Below are 18597 nucleotides of genomic sequence, written 5' to 3'. Positions count from 1 at the left end.
TTTAAATCAGTAATGTAATTATGTATAAATAAAATTCTTACCACTTAGTTTGATATCAAAAAATTCAATATCTCCTCAAAAGAAAAATATACATATATTGCATTATATAATACATAATCAGCTGATCAGCATAATTAAAAATCGACTTGCGCAATAGATTCATCTTACCATATCTTCTTGTTAGAGTCAGGAAAAACAAGCTGAAAAAGAGGTTTGTACAACAATATGCATGTTTATTATCTGAAAGTTTTACATCTCTAGGATGCCATTGCATAGCGTGTTCCGTCATCGGCGATTCGAACGATGTAACAATCCACGATAGTGTCGCTAACTCCTTCCACACAAGAGCGTCTTTCATTTAATTATTTATTTAGTAAAGTATCGTCGAATCGCGATCGGCCAACCCTTTACAAATATAATATCTGTATATAATATATGAATCTCGGACAAAAGAACGCATATATCGAGGGATCACAACCGCTCCTTTGACAATAATTAATCTTGCGTTTCTTTGGGGGGAGGGGGGGAGAGAAAATTGGAGGCGGGGGGGAGAAACGCAGGGAAGGAAGAGATGGAAAGGACACCTTCCGTTTCGTCGGCTCCAGTTTCTAAAACTTAACAAATTTTCTCTGCACCTCGTCGTACAAGTCACGAACAATAAATAACTTCGTTCAAATTCGCTATCCGATAACGTTAAATAGCAATAAAATAATATGCATAACCATTGAGTAAAATATAGCATAATAATGTGAGAAGCCAATCGTGCGACTTTTCGCCGCCACGAAAAGGCTTACTTGCGTTTGATTGATCTCTGCTTCGAGGTGAGTTTTCGGTTTTGATGTACGGCCTTCCGTGTTTCCGGGTCGTCTCCTCAATCATAATAGCTCGCACGATACAATCTCATCAATCGTCACACAGTCTGCATTTAATTGTTTGACAAACGCGCTTTATCGATGCCTCGTATTCGTAAATTTCGAACGTTCACACACATCACGTTTACTGATAGTACTCGTGGTTTTTTTTGCCAATAGCAATTATTAAATACTTAAATCTCCAGAAAACACAATTGCGCATTATTAAGGACAGATATCCTCCCTGTGAATACAATCTCGAACTGCCATTACTATTCAATCGGTCGCCGCTTCCGCAGAGAGGACTGCAACTTTTCTTCTTTGTACGTGATTTTCTAAGATTCCTGCAGGGATACGTGATACAATAGTATTTCCAATAATAATATTCTCGTCGAAACGCATATATTTTTGCCGCCAGATGCGACTTCTGCTACACAGATGATTACAAGTAACAATATAACGTCGCTTAGACAGAGCAGAAGCGCAGCGAGGAAACATTCAATGCAGTTAAGTCTGTAAAATAATCCTATTACCGCAACGATTTCTGCAGCGACGAATTCAGCAGTTACGTAAAATCTGAGTCAATGGAAAAACGAAAGAGAACGAAAAGCTGGATAGAACGTATTCTACAAATGTTTAAATAAATGCATCAAACGCTTAAATGCGATTTGCCATCGTATGTTTTTCCTGTTCAAAAAAAATCGGTGAGCTTTATTTTAGCACGAATATGTCTTACGTCTAGAAGCATAAACATAAATGCAAAATTTCATAACACATTAAAATCAAAATATGCACAGGTCCGCCTGCAAAATCACTGCTGACATGTTCAAACGGTTTAAAATAATCTTTACGATATGCACTAAATCTTCCATAAATCAGATAACAAATGCACATTTGCATTCGCGTTCGCTTTCATCACGAGCGTAAAAAAGCTGAGATTCTGCACCTAAACATGTTTCTCTCTCTCTCTCTCTCTCTCTCTCTCTCTCTCTCTCTCTCCTCTCTCTCTGTATACAATGCGACACGTCCTCATTCTACTCTTCTTCACGATCTCCCTCCTTCTAGCATCCTTCAAATAAAGGCGTAATCGTTTATCTTAAAAATAATAGTTCTCTGTATTTCTCTCCGGATCATTCATCGCCCGAGAATAAACAACCTAATTCGTCTACGACATATTTCTGGAACGTGCAGTCACTACCACGCTCGGAATACTGCACAATGACGACATAATTAAATTCGTAATCGATAATGGTTCAAGAGAAAAAAAATAAATGGTCAAAAATATATATATGTATGTATGTATGTATGTATGTATGTATATATGTATGTATGTGTATATATATATATATATCTATCTATATACACGCGCAGCATCTCTCATGAAACGATGACATTTAAATTAGCTGCTAAAAGCAATGATAAAAATACTATTACAAATAAAAATAATATTAATAATAATAACAGCGAGTCTCATAATTACACTCAACATCAACAGTGGAAGCAATAAATACAAATGAGAAATGACGAAATGCTTTTCAAAGAGCACTAGCTTTATGAGGGATCACTTCACGTTTGTGGTACGATAATTGCCGCGAAATTCCGAGAGCGATCCCTTCAAGTACTTAGTACGATGATAATCGAAACTTGATTCACCGCGGATTGTTTTATATTTCCTTATCTTGTTAAAATACAATTGAGGGAGAGATAAATCTTATACTTTTTTTTTTTAGGTTTAGGTTTATGTTTATCAGATTAGGTTATAATTCTGTATCTCGACGTCTTCGTGCTGAAACACAGGAAAATCAAAGGCTAGATCAGATCCGAGGCACTCGATGGCAAGCGCGTCGGCTAGAAAGCATTAAGAATTTTCGCAAGCCCATAATGTCCAAGCAAATCCATTAACGTATCTTTGTCCCGTAAAACACGTCCGCCCCGGAGTGCGTGTACATGTGTTGGAAACACGTCGCGTGCTAAATATTACATCTAAATCATCGGTGAATCATTGCGCGAAAACTTAAGCATGTCGAGTAAACGTCCTACACATTTCGCTTCCTTCCGCTCTCCTTTCGTTCCCATCTTTTTTTTCTGTTCTTTTTCTCTTTTTTTTTCTGTTAAACTGATAATCGTGGGAAATAGACTCGTAATAATGCACATAAGTGGTCAGCTAGTGTGATTAAGTAATCTTTGACAAGCATAAAGCAGATTTACCTAGCATGATAGCCTCCATTAAGGATAATCGCGTTTGTTGTGCAGGTTCGGTTGAAGGCTGTCATTTCTTTTTCGCTGGATTCCTTTGTGGTGTAGATGGTCTACCGGCTTGACCCGTGTTCATTCCTCCATATTGGTATTTTGCCTTCTTCTCTGACGGCTTCAAGATCTGCAAAAAGAATGCGAGACACACGGCGCGATAAATATGGAACGTTCGCATCAACGACATGTAATGAAAGGAACACTCTCTCTCTCTCGTCAATCACCTGAAAACTGCACATCAACGTTTCGTCAACGCTCATCATTCCGCCGGCATTGTCGAATTCGCCGCAGTAGTTTGGCGCAGAGAAAAGCGTGACGAGTTGTCGCTTGGCGAAAAATTCATAACCGTCTTCGACCACTTGATGCGCCCTGCATATGAGATCCATGTCGTGACGGTTCAGGAACTTCGACACGACGTCTGGACCGAATGTGAACGAGACTCCTCTATCGTTTTCACCCCAACCCTGGAACATTAGCATTAACATGCGGTTAGAGTGATCTTTTCCTGTATTAATCTAATTGGTGCGTTGAGATTCGCTTTACATAAAAGCACCTCACCTGGACATCTTTGTCAGGATCGGACCATAAGAGATCACAGAGGAGACCGGTATCAGGTACATCGGTTGGACGCATGATTCTTCTGATTTGCTCCATTCCCTGGACAAAGAAAGATATGGATGTATATCTACTGTACTTTTTACTCGATTAATGTCTTTTGAAACGAGAAACAAATCGAAGGATCTCTCGTTTCTTCGCTAATCACCTGCAGATCAGGACTAAGCCCGCCATGGCAACAGAAGATTTTTTCGTCGATGATCGCGGCGATCGGCAAGCAGTTGAAACAGTCCGTGAAGGTCTTCCAGAGTTTGATGTTGTACCGCCGCTTGCACTCGTCGTAAAAGCCGTATATCCTGTTTATGCTGGCGCACTCGTGATTGCCGCGTAGCAGGAAGAAGTTCTCCGGGTACTTGATTTTGTACGCCAGTAGCAGGCATATCGTCTCCAAGGACTGCTTCCCCCGGTCGACGTAATCGCCCAGGAACAGGTAGTTCGCCTCGGGCGGGAAGCCGCCGTACTCGAAGAGCCGCAGCAGGTCGGTGTATTGGCCGTGTATGTCGCCGCAGATCTTAAGCGGCGCCTCCAATTCCAGCAGGATCGGCTGTTGCAGGAAAATCTCCCGCGACTTGAGACAGAGGCCACGTACCTCGGCCTCCGTCATGATAACGGTCTTGCCCGGTCGACATCCTCTGACTGTGTGCCCAGAAACGATTTGCGGTTAATCGCGTAATTTTATTCGAGATCGCAAACGATCCTTCTCGTTAGTGCGGTGAATTAATTTCTATACGGTTACACGCGCGTACTCGCGCTCAGAAAGATAACAGTAAGATAAGTAAGAGCGCGATATATATATACGGCAGATTTGTTATCGCCGATAACGAATTTACAGCTGATTTCTATTCTCTTCTTAAAGGCTCTCGCATCAAGATACGCGAGTCTATCTTTAACGTAAGAACGGGCGGTCTATCTCTGGAAAAAAAATCAATAATGCCATTGTCACGTATAATTAGCACCGTATATGCCTATACCGCATTACTTATACCGCTACGCGTATTGCCTCTGGAATTACTCGAGCGCGATACACGCCAGTAATACATACACGTTATCCCGTCAATTTACCCCGTGAGTCTCTATTGAAGACTCCTCGCCGCCGAGTTCGACCCGTTGCCTTCGGCTCGCCCGTTACGCACGGTTATGCAATTCTTTGATTCCGCGTCGGGCAGAGAGAACAATATAGAGAAACACGGGCGGCTGTGTATGTACATATCGACGTACTTGTTACTCACACCTGTACACCGGTATATCGAATCGATAATGACGCCTAATGAGGCATTCCCCGTTTCTGTCCACCGCACTAACGAGGGATGGCCTCTCTCGTAGTACACCTTCTTACAGGTACACCGAGCATAACTCTACTTTGGGGCATGGAAGATGATTAAGTTTCTGCCGGTATTTAGCCGTCTCAATAAACAGGGGTGATACACGATATACAGATTACGGTGAGGCCAGATCATCTTTGCCTATAGTCTCGAGCACTTTGCACATGGGTACAATCACGATACTTCCGGCGTGGTCTACGGTGGTTCTCGCATCGATTATAACAGCGTCAAAGGCGTGAAATTTACTGATAAGCTCGTTGGATAATAATGGATATTAATGTCTCGGGAGTGCGAGTTTCTCTCTCTCTCTCTCCGTTGAGAGAGAAAGAGAAAAAAAGAGAAAGAGAGAGAGAGAGAGAGCGAGGGAGAGAAAGAGAGCTATTTCCGACACGGGATGCACGATTCAACATAATGGGAAACCTAAAATACCACTCAACTATTACGGAGTCTGGATCCTAACTGGATCTGTAACGCTCTGGATGATTCAATCTCCCTTCCTAATTTCTATCCTGGCTCAATTTCGCACGATCACAATGCCGTTACGTAGAGTAAATGCATCAGCGAATAGATCTAAATGCACATCTTCGCGACCGTGTAAAATAACACGACTGTATTTTTACGGAACCAACTGTTTGTACAATTATAAATTAAAGTGACGACTGCATGAGAAAACAATCGATACTCTTTAAAGATTCATCTATAAATTCAAATATCTCTTTTTCGTAAACAGATATTTGAATTTCAGTATCATTACAGATGTAGATTATACGTCCGAAACGCGACGAAAGTTTGGTAGGAAAGAAAAATTGAATTATTGAACACGTCTCTGTATTCGTAAACAAATTCACTGGCGCATTTAGTCTTGACACTTCACAGAGGTGCCGAATATCTTTAGATGACGTCACTCGACATTCAAAGCGTTAATAAGCGGCGAAGGCAAAGGGAACAGGTGATTTAACCGACATCCAGTGCAGATCATCTCTCTTTATGACGCTATGGATGTGTCGTCGGATCGTTATTTATAGACATAAAAGGGAATTCACGGTGCGGCTGAACTAGTCTGATACTGGCTATCGGAAAACTGCATATTAGCAAGGTCACGGCGACTATAGAGCGAAGATGCAGAGATTCGATTATCCCGGGCGAGCGAGAAGCTATATTGTCAACTTTGCTGCTATACATGGCGGGGTATATTCCAGGCGAAACGCCTGGAAATGTCACCTTTGCACCGCGGAGTCATCGGATGCTTAAAAATAAGCGCTTAAAATAAGCCGGAATAAAAACAGATTTCTGATCCGGGACCATTTAGCGGCGATGCATAAACATCCCGTCGTGTGCACGATGTGCTGATAATTTACCAGTATATGTGAAAATTTAATTCCGAGGAAAAGCTCGATATTTATATATATAAACGATGTTTATTTTTAAAACGGAATTAAAATTCAATAGGAAGATTTCCTCAGGAAAGTTTCCACGGCTTACTTACAAACGTAAAACTTCAATATTTATATAAATAAGTTGCCTCAGTCCTATAAGGTAGAGAGAATTTATGGAGAGAAAATATGATAAATCAGAAATAACTTGTCCCTGAAGAGGTTAAAAATAATTGTAAGGTCTCGTTAACGATGACTCTGGAGTGCGAACTTTATATCGCTTCAGGGACATGCGGCGTGAATGTACTTGTTACGGTAAATTTTCAGCTTTAAACCGTATTGTCATCGCATTTCCAGATGTGACACAATTCCGTGAATTCAGAATTTAGAAACTTCATAATGAATTTTTTTAAAAATCACGAAACCGATGAAATTTCCTCTGGCACTTTTATAAATCACGCATGCGCCTACGTTGAACTTCACCATGAAAGACTAAGAATTTAAAATAATTCGTCCCTGAAGTAGTTAAAAATAATTCGTTGTTGTCACGTAGAGATTAAAGTCTTGCAAGTTGGATTGATATTAATAAAAGCTCAGGAATATGCTCCCCGAAGTTAATTAATTAATTGCTAGTTTCGAACTGCGAATGCCATCAAATAGTAATACAATGAAACTAGAATTGCTTCCTTGTCTCATGTAACATCGTATACATTTTATAATAAATATTACGTTAAATCTGATGCAGTCATTGAATTTTTGTCTTAAATGCTATTTTACATATGTATCCTCAATGTTCTCCAATCACAAATGCATTAAATCTAATTGATACTAGGCATGTTAAATTAAGATATTAATCTAAACGATAATGGCGTTATATCGTAAAACAATTGGTACGCGCACTCTATAGATAAATGATAAATTGACGCCGATAAGATATTCTTCTCGATCAAAAATTATTTGAGCTAACAAAACCTGCATCTCTGTACGCGCAATAATTCGAAATTATGGATTTTCAGATTATAATTTTAAGATTTTCGCATTCTTGGAGGGGCAGAAGAGAGGAAGGTGGGGGATTATTATCATAACAATGCAGGAAGGAGGTACAATCGAAGCACGTGCACTTTCCCATAAATTACGGATTGCATAAATACATCTATTATATATACCAAGCGTGCTCTAACATTTAAGCTAACATCTCCAGCCAACGTCGCTCAATTTTTATACGTAGAGACAAGGCATCTCAAAAAAAAAAAAAAAAACGAGAAGGCTACGAGAGTGCGAAGAGGGAAGAAAGTGATAAAACGAATTGGCTATAAGTGCATCGACAGATCCAGAAATAACTTCGAGTGGTATACGAGAAGCGGTGGATACTTATACTCCAAATAAGATTATAGATATTTTGTCATTGAGTAAGAGCGTGTGTAGCTGAGTCGTGTCTTCGAGTTCTCTGAGGGAGGGTGATTTCGATAGGATCGACGACCGAGGAGCAAGCGGAGGATCACACACGTACACGCGTGCAGAGGTCAGTTCTCCTTCACCTGGGAAACAAAACGTAAAAAAAAAGCAAAGAGGAAAAAAAGGGAGAGGTTGACGGTGCAGCGAGCGGGCACGCGACAACGAGAGAGGCAACGGCCCGTAATTCGCAGCGCGCGGTTTAACGCTAAACGTGGCTACGCTGAATGTCACTTGCATATCATCTCCACCTCTCATGTCATTCGCTTTTTTTTACATTGACGCGACCGCCGTCCTTCCGCGAGAGCTTTAATATTGTTTCAGCTTTAAACGCGACGACTAAACAGAAATATCAATTGCTCTCCACTTACGCGACAAGTGGGCTCTTCTAGAGTCGATTCTGCTTTCCATTTAATTTGTGTCACCGTGACTCGAGACGAGTTCCGTTTGATTTTCCGCTTCGATATCGAATGTCTCGAGATAGAAAGGGAAATAGATATAGACAGACTTCCATTTATCAAATTACAAGCGTGACCTTCTCGACGTGGCAAAACTAAATGTTGCATTTGATATAATTATGATAAAATTGTAAACTTATCTTTGCGTCAACGAATTACACTGTCATTAGGAAATTTAATTAATGTATTTCTGAGTCGCTCGAGTCATTATATTGAATTGCATCGCTTCTTCCTTCACTTTTTACGCGTGCTAATTGCTTTTGCCATTTATCATTTCGCAGCTACGGACTCCAGCTGATTCCACAATTCGGCACAAATACTGATACAAGAAATGAAATAAAATAAATCATATAATGTCAAATAACAGACGGAAATCGATTTAAAATAAATGCAAACGTGACACCGCCTTTATAAGCATAACGTTTTCTAACGCTTATCTCTGGTGCTTAACAGTATCAAAAAAAAGCAATTGTTACATTTGAATAGCCACGCTTAGAGATAACACACACGCAACGTCATGTAAGCGGCTGTTTACATGCCAGGCCACGATAATGAGGAATACAAAAGTCAGGAAGGCTCGGTTAAACGCTGCTGAATAATTCTACGTGGGGGTAGTTTATCGTTTCCGTGTTGTTGCTGTGTGATGGTATCGGTGATGGTGGTGGTGTTGTTGATGGTATAGTGATGGTAGGTGGTAGTGTGATGGTAGTTGGTGGTGGCGGTGGTTATTGTTGTGTAGTAGCTGCGTACCGACAAAGTCCGACGAGAAAATATCTTTTAGCTTGGCTTTCTTCTGAACCTGGTCTTTCTGCGTGTGGTATACTTTACCGCACAAGGGGGTTTCCGCATTCGCGTGAGCATGAGAGAGAGAACAAACAAAAAGAGAGAATTTGTTTCTTTTTTTTTCTTGCTGCGATTTGAAGAGAACGAAGGGATAAAAGATCGTGATCGCGCGGTGGTGGTCAACGACGCAAGGCGGGGACGGGGGGGGGGTTGATGCGGTGGCGGTTTGCGCGGAGTTAGGGGGTGGGCTCTCTTTAAGACGCGAGAGAGAGAAAGAGAGAGAGAGAGAGGTGGAGGTATATCGGTGAGAAAACGAACGCGACCAACAACGAGATAAAGAGAGAAAGAGAGAGGAAAGGCAAGACGGGGAGAGAGAGAGAGATGGAAAAGTAGACATAGCGAACTCGGAACGAGAGAGAGAGGAGAAGAAGAGAGGGACGACGAATGGTCCCATGAATTTTTTTTCTCTTTTCACTCGATTTTACGTATCGCGACGGCGATGACCGCGACTCGCGAGGCAGTCCGGCGGGCGCGCGGCCGAGATCGATATCCTCTCCCTGCGTCTTTTGCTAATCCGATCGACGAGGAAGTCGTGCGGTCGGAGCACCGCGTCACGGCTCCCGCGATACGCGCCCTCGGAGAGCGAGGGAAAGAAATAGAGAGAGAGAGAGAGAGAGAGAGAGAAAGAGAGCGCGCGCGAGAGAGAGAGACGGACGGACGGACGGAGGGCCGCGACGCGAATCCGGGACCGTCGTGCGACGATCGCGCGAGAATGGTCGAGAACGACATATGACGGCGCGCGAACGCGTCGAGCGCGAGCGCGTCGAATTTCAATCGCGAGAAGTTGGAGGCGTCGGAGCGCTCTCGGATTCTTCCGACTCGCGCGTTCGCGTTGCGTCGCATCGCGTCGCGTCACGTCCGTGTATATACACCCGGCTGCGCCGCGGTGTTATTCCTCCCGTCCGCCCGCGCGCGGACGAGAAACGCGTTCGCGCGCGCGAACACACGACGACGACAGCAGCGGCGGCGGCGGCGGCGGGCACGCTCGCGGCAGCAGGGAAAACGACGTACCGTACGCGCGTTTATCTCGGCGCGTCGGCCGCCCCGTCGCAATCACGTACCTTCCAGCAATCTCTGTATCAGGTTGTCGATATTCAAGTCGACATCCGCCATTTTTTCTTGCCACTGACTGACTGGCCCGATGTTCGCGGACTGGCTCGTACTCGCCTGGCGCGCGCATTTGCACCGCCGCGACGCAAGACGCAACACCGGCGCGTCCTAATACGTGTGCGTGCCCCCGTTATCGACTACGGGTTTTCGCGCCCCGGGGGGTAAACGGACAGACGGGCTCTCTTCCACGTCGAACGTCGACGAGAGACTCGGATCACTCGACCGCGTCGCGAGATGGCCGGCCGACGTCTGAGACGAGACACCCGTTAATAGGGACAACTGTGCGCACTGCGCCGCCCGCCGATTGGCCGCTCGCGAGTGTCGGCCGAGCGGATTGGTCGTCCCCGGCTGTTGGACAAGCGGACCGATTGTGCGGAACTGTCGGAGAAGCTGATTGGTCATCCGACAGAACTTTGATTCTCAAACTTGTCACGATTTTTAAATTCAATTCTGGAGAACATTTCATTGTGTTAATTGTTATTAGATATTATTTAATAATTATAATGATTTATATTTGATTGAATCTCGAAATCGATCTGGTTTATTTAGTAACCAGCCTAGTAGCCAGAATCTAGATCTAAATTAATATTAAGTCTATCAAGATTTTCAAATTCATCTGGAGAACATTTCATTGTTTTGATTGTTATTAGATGTTATATTTAATAAATAATTAAAGGTTTATATTTAATTGAATCTCGAATCGATTTGATTTATTTTGCCTAATATCCAGAATCTAGATCTAAATTAATATTAAATTGTCAAGATTTTCGAATTCACCCGAAGAACATTTCATTAATTTAATTGTTATTAGATGTTATTTAATAACTAATGGTTATATTTGATTGAATCTCGAAATCGGTCTGGTTTATTTAGCCTAGTATCCAGAATCTAGATCTAAATTAATATTAAATTATCAAGATTTTCAAATTCATTCGAAGAACATTTCATTGATTTAATTGTTATTAAATGTTATTTAATAATTAAAGGTTTATATTTGATTGAATCTCGAAATCGATCTGATTTATTTTGCCTAATATCCAGAATCTAGATCTAAATTAATATTAAATTATCAAGGTTTTCAAATTCATCTGAAGAACATTTCATTGATTTAATTGTTATTAGATGTTATTTAATAATTAATGGTTATATTTGATTGAATCTCGAAATCGGTCTGGTTTATTTAGCCTAGTATCCAGAATCTAGATCTAAATTAATATTAAATTATCAAGATTTTCGAATTCACCCAAAGAACATTTCATTAATTTAATTGTTATTAGATGTTATTTAATAACTAATGGTTATATTTGATTGAATCTCGAAATCGGTCTGGTTTATTTAGCCTAGTATCCAGAATCTAGATCTATTGTAAATTAATATTAAATTTATCAAGATTTTCAAATTGATTTGGAAAACATTCTTTTTTAATTATTATTAGATGTTATTTAATAATTAATGGTTTATATTTCATTGAATCTCGAAATCTGGTTTATTTAGCCTAGCATCCAGAATCTAGATCTACATTAATATTGCGTTGTGTATTTGAACACATTTCGTCATAATTCTTGTTTTATCGCCATCTTCGCTTCGCGATCATTTATACACCCTATTCTAATGAAATTATAATTAGCTAAATTAAGTATACTTTTATTTAAAATGACGCAGTTATACAATAGCTGCGTGGCATAAATGGATTCGAATCGTATCCCGTGTGTGAAGAGATTGTCAAAGAAAATATTCTGCGTAAAAGTAATACGTTTGCTCGAGTACAAGTAAGTCTGAAAAATAATTACTGGATACGGGTTAACCGTATTTCCGATGATAATCCGGCGACGGATCTGTGTAGTCTTGCTGAAGATTGAAGAGCGCGGTGTTGTTCTTCTGCAAATATTGTAGAAAGTCATGAAAATGCGACAGCAACAGCTGTATACTCTTCTCGTCTAAAGGCGTGTACGACAGCATGCCGCCGAGTCGTACTGCAAAAGTTAAAATTGTCATTTAAACAATATCGTCATTTAAAAATAGGCGGACGTTTCATCGGGGGGTCGATTGTGTATCTTGAAACGAGATGAAAATTACAAAAATGAGATTCGCTAGATATTGGCCAATGAAATTAAAAATATTTCTACTGAATTTGCTCACTTTTGTAATTTTTGCCTTATTCCAAGATACACAATTAAGGGCAGGAGCACGCATTACCGAATAATCTGAGGAGGTGGAACGCTCCATACAGCTGGCTCGGCAACGTTTCCGGATTGTCATTCATTATCTGTATAAACTGCGGCCGTTCCCATTTGTACAGCAACTGAAGGCCCAGCGTGCTGTTGAAATACTCCCGTATACCTTTCGTCACCTCCAACGTGCTTTCTCTAAAACAAGTTAATTTAGCCGAGCGTATACATATATTTGCAAAGTGTAATTTATACACGGAGAATTTTTTTTAATTTACTCCGAAAATTATGTTAATCGTGAGACAACCATAGTGTTTCAACAAATTTTATGTAATTTTCTGTTTTTTTTTTTTTTTTACTGTGTACTACAATAATTTTGTGTGTAGTACATAATAAAAAACAAAGAAAATCATACATACAATTCATCGAAATGCTATGTTGTCTCATGATTTTCAGAATAAATTTTTAAAAAATGTAATTTATACATGAAAAATTTTTTTTCATTTAAAATCATGTCAATCGTGGGACAACATAGTGTTCCAAACTTTATGTGATTTTTTTATTTTTTATTGTGTACTACAATAATTTGATTTGTAATCCATAATAAAAAATTTTAAAAATCACATAAAATTCATCGAAATGTGTTGTCCCACAATTAACATGATTTTCAGGGTAAATTAAAAAAAAAAGTGATTTAGACACGGAGAAATTTTTTAAATTTAAAATCATGTCAATCGTGGGACAACAGTGTTCCAAATTTTATGTGATTTTCTGTTTTTCTTTTTTATTGTGTACTACAATAATTTTATTTGTAGTCCATAATAAAAAAAAAACAAAGAAAATCACATAAAATTCATCGAAATACTACTTTGTCCCACAATTAACATGATTTTCAGGATAAATTAAAAAAAAATCTCTTCATGTAATAGAATAATCAAAATAGTCGACTTTCAATTGCTTGAATACCTGACGTCGTTGGATTTCCCGGACGATTTTGTCTCCACGTAATCATCCAGAATTTTGTCGACTGTGTTCTGTACAGGTAATGCGGGTAACTTGTGGTGCTTCAGGATTATCTCGGACTCGTCTATCAGCACGAACTTCAATTCCTCGGGTAATTTGATCTTAACCTCTACTTTCGTGAGGTATTCCTCGGTCTCGCCGGACGGCTCTAGCCGACTAAAAAAAAAAAAAGATTCGCAAAAAGTTTTTTTACATTAAACCGTCGTACACAACTGTACAGAGGGACATTAAACGTATGACGGACCTTCGTTTTTTACGCGGCGCTTCCGATGCAGAGTCGTGGGAAGACGAAGGTGTTACCGTGCTGCTTGTACCCTTGCTAAAACGGCTCGTACTCTTGTCGGCGACGGGAGTGCTCGACCTGCTGTCCACGTCCTTCTCTCGGATCCCTTCGCTCCTCCGCCCCTGCGTCTTGGCCGTTGTGTTTCCCTTCTTGTTCTTCTGAGCGGATTGCTGATTCGAGTGCGCTCTCTGGACCTCTCTCTGCTTCTGTACATTCGCCTCGTTGTATTTGAGAACTCTGCTCTCGGGAACCCATTCGTCCCAGCTGTTTATTTATTTTTTTTTTATAAAAATACAATTCAGTTTAGCTTCATTAGCTCAACGAAACGTAAAATTGTATGTAAATTTCAGTTGTGTATGCAAAAGTCTCACTTTTTACTCCAGCCAACATAGTGAATGAAATTTTTTTACAAAAATAAAATAGTGAATGAAATATATATTTTTTTTACGAAGATACAATTCAGTTTAGTTTGCTCGACAAAAACGTAAAATTGTATAGAAGTTTCAGTTATGTACGCAAAAGTTTCACTTTTTATTCCAGCCAACATAGTGAATGAAATTTTTTACGAAAATAAAATAGTGAATGAAATATATATATTTTTTTTACAAAGATACAATTCAGTTTAGTTTCGTTGGCTCGACAAAAATGTAAAATTGTATAGAAATTTTAGTTGTGTCCCCAAAAGTCTCACTTTTTATTCCAGCCAACATAGCGAATGAAATTTTTTTATAAAAATAAAATAGTGAATGAAATATACATATTTTTTTACAAAGATACAATTCAGTTTAGTTTCGTTAGCTCGACAAAAACGTAAAATTGTATAGAAATTTTAGTTGTGTACGCAAAAGTCTCACTTTTTATTCCAGCCAGCATAGTGAATGAAATATTTGACTTGCTTCTCCTTGGTAACAGAGGACTTCAAGCACTTGGCTTCGTAGATCAGTGGCCCGTGAAAGCACAGGACCTTTTCTCCTAAAAATATACAGAGAATATTAACTCGACGCGCGTCACAATAATCAAAGAGAGTGCGTAAGAAAATTCAACAATTAATCTTCGTTGCGAAGAGAGCCAAAAAAAACTACCTTCTTGAAATTTACACTTTGGTGGCATTCTCTCTTGTTCCTTTATCTTGTCAAATGTATAATAAATTACACAGTAAGCAACGACGGGAAATGATTAACTTTCACATGCAACACTTTTTAAATAACATTCACATTCTTTTGACGACGCTCCGATGATTACGCTAGGTTATGTCAACTATTCCGGACGGCGACTGTTGCCGCCGTTGCCGGCCGCCGGCGTTGCCGCTGCCGGATCAGCAGCGCTAGTTACAAAACTCTCTTTCGACGAGTTTCGGAACGCCTTCGGCATAGAGAAATTTGCTTTCGCACGCGATGAAAAATCCCCAGTACGACATCCCCGTTCTCAGCAGCGCCAGCAGCCGTTTCGCCCTTCTGCCCTGTGCTCTCCTTCGGCACGCACTGGAATTTTGGCCGCCGAACAATTTTTGAGCCAATTTGGTGCTTGAACGTGGCTCGAGGTATGTTTTTTAACGGAATATTTTACGCGAAACCGATTCTCCCGCGGATCCCGCCTAACCAACGTACACCCTCTCGGCTGATATCACGAAAAATATAAGTCCCTCCAAAAAATGCGTGTCAACTCTCGCCGATCGATACCGCACATGGGTAGATCGGAGTTTCGGAGTTACCTCGTGGAGGAGGTTTCGAGAGAAAGTCGAGTTGTCAGATATCATTAAACTACGATTTCTTTTTCTAGAAATTTCGATGCCTAGTCTGGGAATGCTGACGAATGTAGAATAGAAATTCAAACGTGTTCGATATAAAGACGGATTTTACGAAATTAAAAATAAGGCAGTACGAAACACTCGCGTGTCTCGTGTGCAAAAATTTTGAATTTTTTTTATTATATTCACAAATATGTACATATACGTATATTTTTTTTATATTTTAGAAATGGGCATAACTTCGTGCCTAACCTTTTAACCTTTAATAATACATATACATACGTCGTGCGCGTCAATCACTCGAAAACAGCTGTTTTACAAAGTTATAATCTTCGTGAAATATATTTATTATTTTTTCCGCCAGTGCAAAAGTGTACGCGTGTTTGCGTGAATATAAGCAAGGGTTTTTATCCGTTGCGTCATCCGGAGCATCTTTGTTTATGCGAGCTGAATGTTCAGTCGAGTGTTTCAACAAGATTTATTAAATACTGAGCTTTCAATTAAATGATTTATTCACTCTGGTTCGCCGTTTCGTGCCGTGTGATCATCTTGCGCATATTCATCATACCGACGTAGACTTGGTTGATATCTGGACTCTTCATTACAGGGAACATTTTACGCAGAATGTCAACGTTCCTTGGGCTTATCGAGGAGATACCAGGCATCTCCGTGGATCGTTTCGATGGAGCGAACTTGAACTCCTTTGCGTATTTCCTTAGCCATTGCCATACCGATCATATGCAAGGCTTGAGCAATTGGTTTTTTGAACGTTTGAGACAGTACAACAAGTACCTTTATTGCAGCCATATCAGTAAAGCCTTCTTAGAGTCTAAGTATAATACGGAAACCTGCGTGAAGGACCTTGATATCGATGAGAAAGTTTCTATCGAATGTAGAAGCAGATACGGAGAGACTAGAGTTCTGACTAACGTAACGTGCATCTCCGCCGGACATTGTCCCGGCTCGGTGATGTTCCTCTTTGAAAAATCAGGCAAACTGATACTGTACACGGGAGACTTTAGAATCAATCCGAGAGATTACAGTAAGCTAACGTCGCTGAATTATCGCAGAGATCTCGATGTGCTCCCGCGGAGACTCGCCAAGGTGTACTTGGACACAACGTTCCTAGATCGTAACTTTGCCCATCTCCCGACCAGGCTGGAGAGCATGAATGTGATGGGTAAAGTTGTGAGGGAATGGCTGGAGGCAAGCCCAAGGAAGGTCGTCGTTCTGGAATGTTCCGCCCTGTACGGCTCCGAGTTTCTTTACATCGAGCTGTCGAAAGTCACGAAAACGTCCATTCACGTTAAGAACGTCGTATTCGAGAGCTACTGTCGTATCCCAGACTTGGCGCGTCACATTACGAATGATCGACTGGCCACGCGTATACACGCGTGTATGAACAAGAACGCGGGCACGAGCCACCTGGACCGCTCGGGTCTGGAGTGCCGTCCCGACGTTCTCGTGGATGACGTATTGACTGTCGTGCCGTCGGTGCAAAAATGGAGGGACCGTGATACGCGTGTAGTTGGCGAGTGGGATAAGACCAGGAGGAACACGTTTAACATATGTTACTCCACGCACGCCTCTTTTGAGGAACTCAAGAAATTTGTGCAGTATTTTAAGCCGGCGGAGATATATCCCTCTGTATGCCCGGAAAACGTGAAGCACACTGTATTCCATTTGCTGAATGAGATTAGAAGTTAAAAAAAAAAAGAAAGGGATGGTGCAATTGAAAATTACGTATTACGACGTTTTTAGGCGTAAAATTTATTTAGGATAAATCGCGGACCGAATATCGTGACGATAATGACGATTCTTAAACTTAATAGATAATTTCGATTTTATCTTGTTAGCTACTTGAGTTTCTCGACAGTATTAATTCGCTGACGATTGTATTGTATTAATCTTATAATTATGTATATACCAACAGACACGTTACTGTTATGCCTCGGATAAAAGTTTGTACTTTTATAATAAAATATATAACGAATGTTATACTAATTAATGATACTTCTTATTCTTAACTGATTCTCGAGCGCAGTGCGAGGAGAACGTGACCCGAAGAACCACTTTGCGTGCACGCGAATTGGATCCTTACTTTTACCTTGCTTCTCTTATCTTGTTTACAGAAATTCCTAGCATTTTTGCTTCGTAAAACTAAAATACCGAAAAGATGTCAGCGACTGTTGGAATGACCGCCGCACTGGCTAAAGAAAAGGTATGGTTCGATAAGCCAACCTACGACAAGGCAGAACGGCTGTATTTTGAAAGAATGGCCAAGGTAAGGAATTCGTTGTTGTTGTCGCTGCGAATCATCCGCTGCTCAATAAATAAAGAAAGTTGTCGGCAGGGAATGGGATAGAATAAAAAAAAAAACAGTGTTTTAAAAAGACATATATTAGATCATTGGGTAAATCGTTTGTCTTCAGTAACCATTGAACTTTGAGTAACACCACAAGACTTTTTTTCATTTTTTTTTTTTTCAATCCATATCCCTTTGGGAAAGTACTTATTCATAATTCACCCAGGTGGATTTACTAGTCCTGATCATGGGCATCCATATAGCTAGTGCGCATTTGTCATTCTCTTACGTTTGTGTATATGCATCATGTTTCTTGTGTTTACTACTGTCTGACTTACTAACATCTCTAACACACACACGCGGGAATATCTGGTGGATAACAAAATTATACCTTTGCTCTCTTCCATCCTCTTCACGGGGTGTCGATAGACATTTTGTACAGTGAGAAATGTAAAAGCCCTCCTCAGTGTGATATTTCGAGCTCACTTCTACATTTTTAAGGTGAACTGATAAAAGTAACATTGTAATCCTTAAATTTGATAAGTCATATGTTCTTTCTCTCTTGATCAATAAGTTAAGCATTATGCATATTTAATATATATCTCTAATGCTTATATATATATATATATATATATATATATATATATATATATATATGCGCCAACATATTTGAACACACTTGTACATGTGATTACATAAACGTGTTTAATTATAATACTTGTCGAGTAGCAGTTATATGTATCGGTTGCGCAAAGGAAACGATTTTGTTTTTTTTTCTTTTTTTTTTTAATGCTTGC

At 40.2% G+C, this 18597-nt stretch overlaps 3 protein-coding genes across 9 annotated transcripts in view; 1 reads left to right on the top strand and 2 right to left on the bottom strand.

Annotated features, from left to right (window-relative positions):
- Positions 1–212: 212 nt before the first annotated feature.
- Positions 213–10524, bottom strand: LOC105449862 (serine/threonine-protein phosphatase PP1-beta catalytic subunit). 4 transcript variants are annotated; one of them, XR_974377.1, is made up of 7 exons: positions 10226–10524; positions 9072–9143; positions 3865–4352; positions 3660–3758; positions 3326–3565; positions 3060–3228; positions 213–2637 (listed from the first exon to the last, which is right to left on the bottom strand). XR_974377.1 is itself a non-coding variant. In XM_011689287.1 (6 exons), exons 1-6 carry the CDS (start codon positions 10275–10277, stop codon positions 3121–3123), a joined length of 1059 nt encoding a protein of 352 aa, XP_011687589.1. In that variant the 5' UTR covers positions 10278–10524; the 3' UTR covers positions 213–3120. The 4 variants fall into 4 exon arrangements, 2 of the variants coding, with proteins under 2 accessions (XP_011687589.1, XP_011687590.1); XR_974378.1 differs by having other exon boundaries at positions 213–1195; XM_011689287.1 differs by having other exon boundaries at positions 213–3228.
- Positions 10525–11736: 1212 nt separating this feature from the next.
- On the bottom strand, positions 11737–15025 carry LOC105449861 (mortality factor 4-like protein 1). Its single transcript, XM_011689286.1, has 6 exons — positions 14831–15025; positions 14603–14720; positions 13710–14012; positions 13409–13621; positions 12471–12640; positions 11737–12247 (listed from the first exon to the last, which is right to left on the bottom strand). The coding sequence occupies exons 1-6, from the start codon at positions 14856–14858 to the stop codon at positions 12075–12077; spliced, it is 1005 nt and encodes a 334-aa protein (XP_011687588.1). The 5' UTR covers positions 14859–15025; the 3' UTR covers positions 11737–12074.
- A 151-nt stretch (positions 15026–15176) lies between these two features.
- Positions 15177–18597, top strand: part of LOC105449860 (probable elongation factor 1-delta) — a 9245-nt gene continuing 5824 nt past the window's right edge. For 3 of the 4 annotated variants that reach the window (XM_011689283.1, XM_011689284.1, XM_011689282.1), the window contains exons 1-2: positions 15177–15288; positions 17628–17779. In XM_011689283.1, coding sequence (XP_011687585.1) covers positions 17672–17779 — 108 coding nt within the window. In that variant the 5' untranslated portion in view covers positions 15177–15288; positions 17628–17671. Of the gene's footprint in view, positions 15289–16102; positions 17500–17627; positions 17780–18597 lie in introns of those variants that run through there. The other variant, XM_011689285.1, reaches the window with a different exon arrangement.

The sequence above is a fragment of the Wasmannia auropunctata genome, unplaced genomic scaffold (assembly GCF_000956235.1).
Source record: "Wasmannia auropunctata unplaced genomic scaffold, wasmannia.A_1.0 LD336071.1, whole genome shotgun sequence".
NCBI lineage: Eukaryota > Metazoa > Arthropoda > Insecta > Hymenoptera > Formicidae > Wasmannia > Wasmannia auropunctata.
This window is presented reverse-complemented; position numbering and strand designations above follow the sequence as displayed.

Bases quoted from the DNA above. Each gene is read 5' to 3' on its own strand.
- LOC105449862 (XM_011689287.1), bottom strand. From the start codon at position 10,277: ATGGCGGATGTCGACTTGAATATCGACAACCTGATACAGAGATTGCTG. The intron at 4,353-9,071 runs GTACGCAGCTAC...CTGGGCACACAG, and splicing joins TTTCTCGTCGGACTTTGTCG to TCAGAGGATGTCGACCGGGC. The intron at 3,229-3,325 runs GTGATTGACGAG...TTCTTTTTGCAG, and splicing joins CGTTGATGTGCAGTTTTCAG to ATCTTGAAGCCGTCAGAGAA.
- LOC105449861 (XM_011689286.1), bottom strand. From the start codon at position 14,858: ATGCCACCAAAGTGTAAATTTCAAGAAG. The intron at 14,013-14,602 runs GTGAGACTTTTG...ATAAATAAACAG, and splicing joins TATGCTGGCTGGAATAAAAA to CTGGGACGAATGGGTTCCCG. The intron at 12,641-13,408 runs GTATTCAAGCAA...AACTTGTTTTAG, and splicing joins GGGAAATCCAACGACGTCAG to AGAAAGCACGTTGGAGGTGA.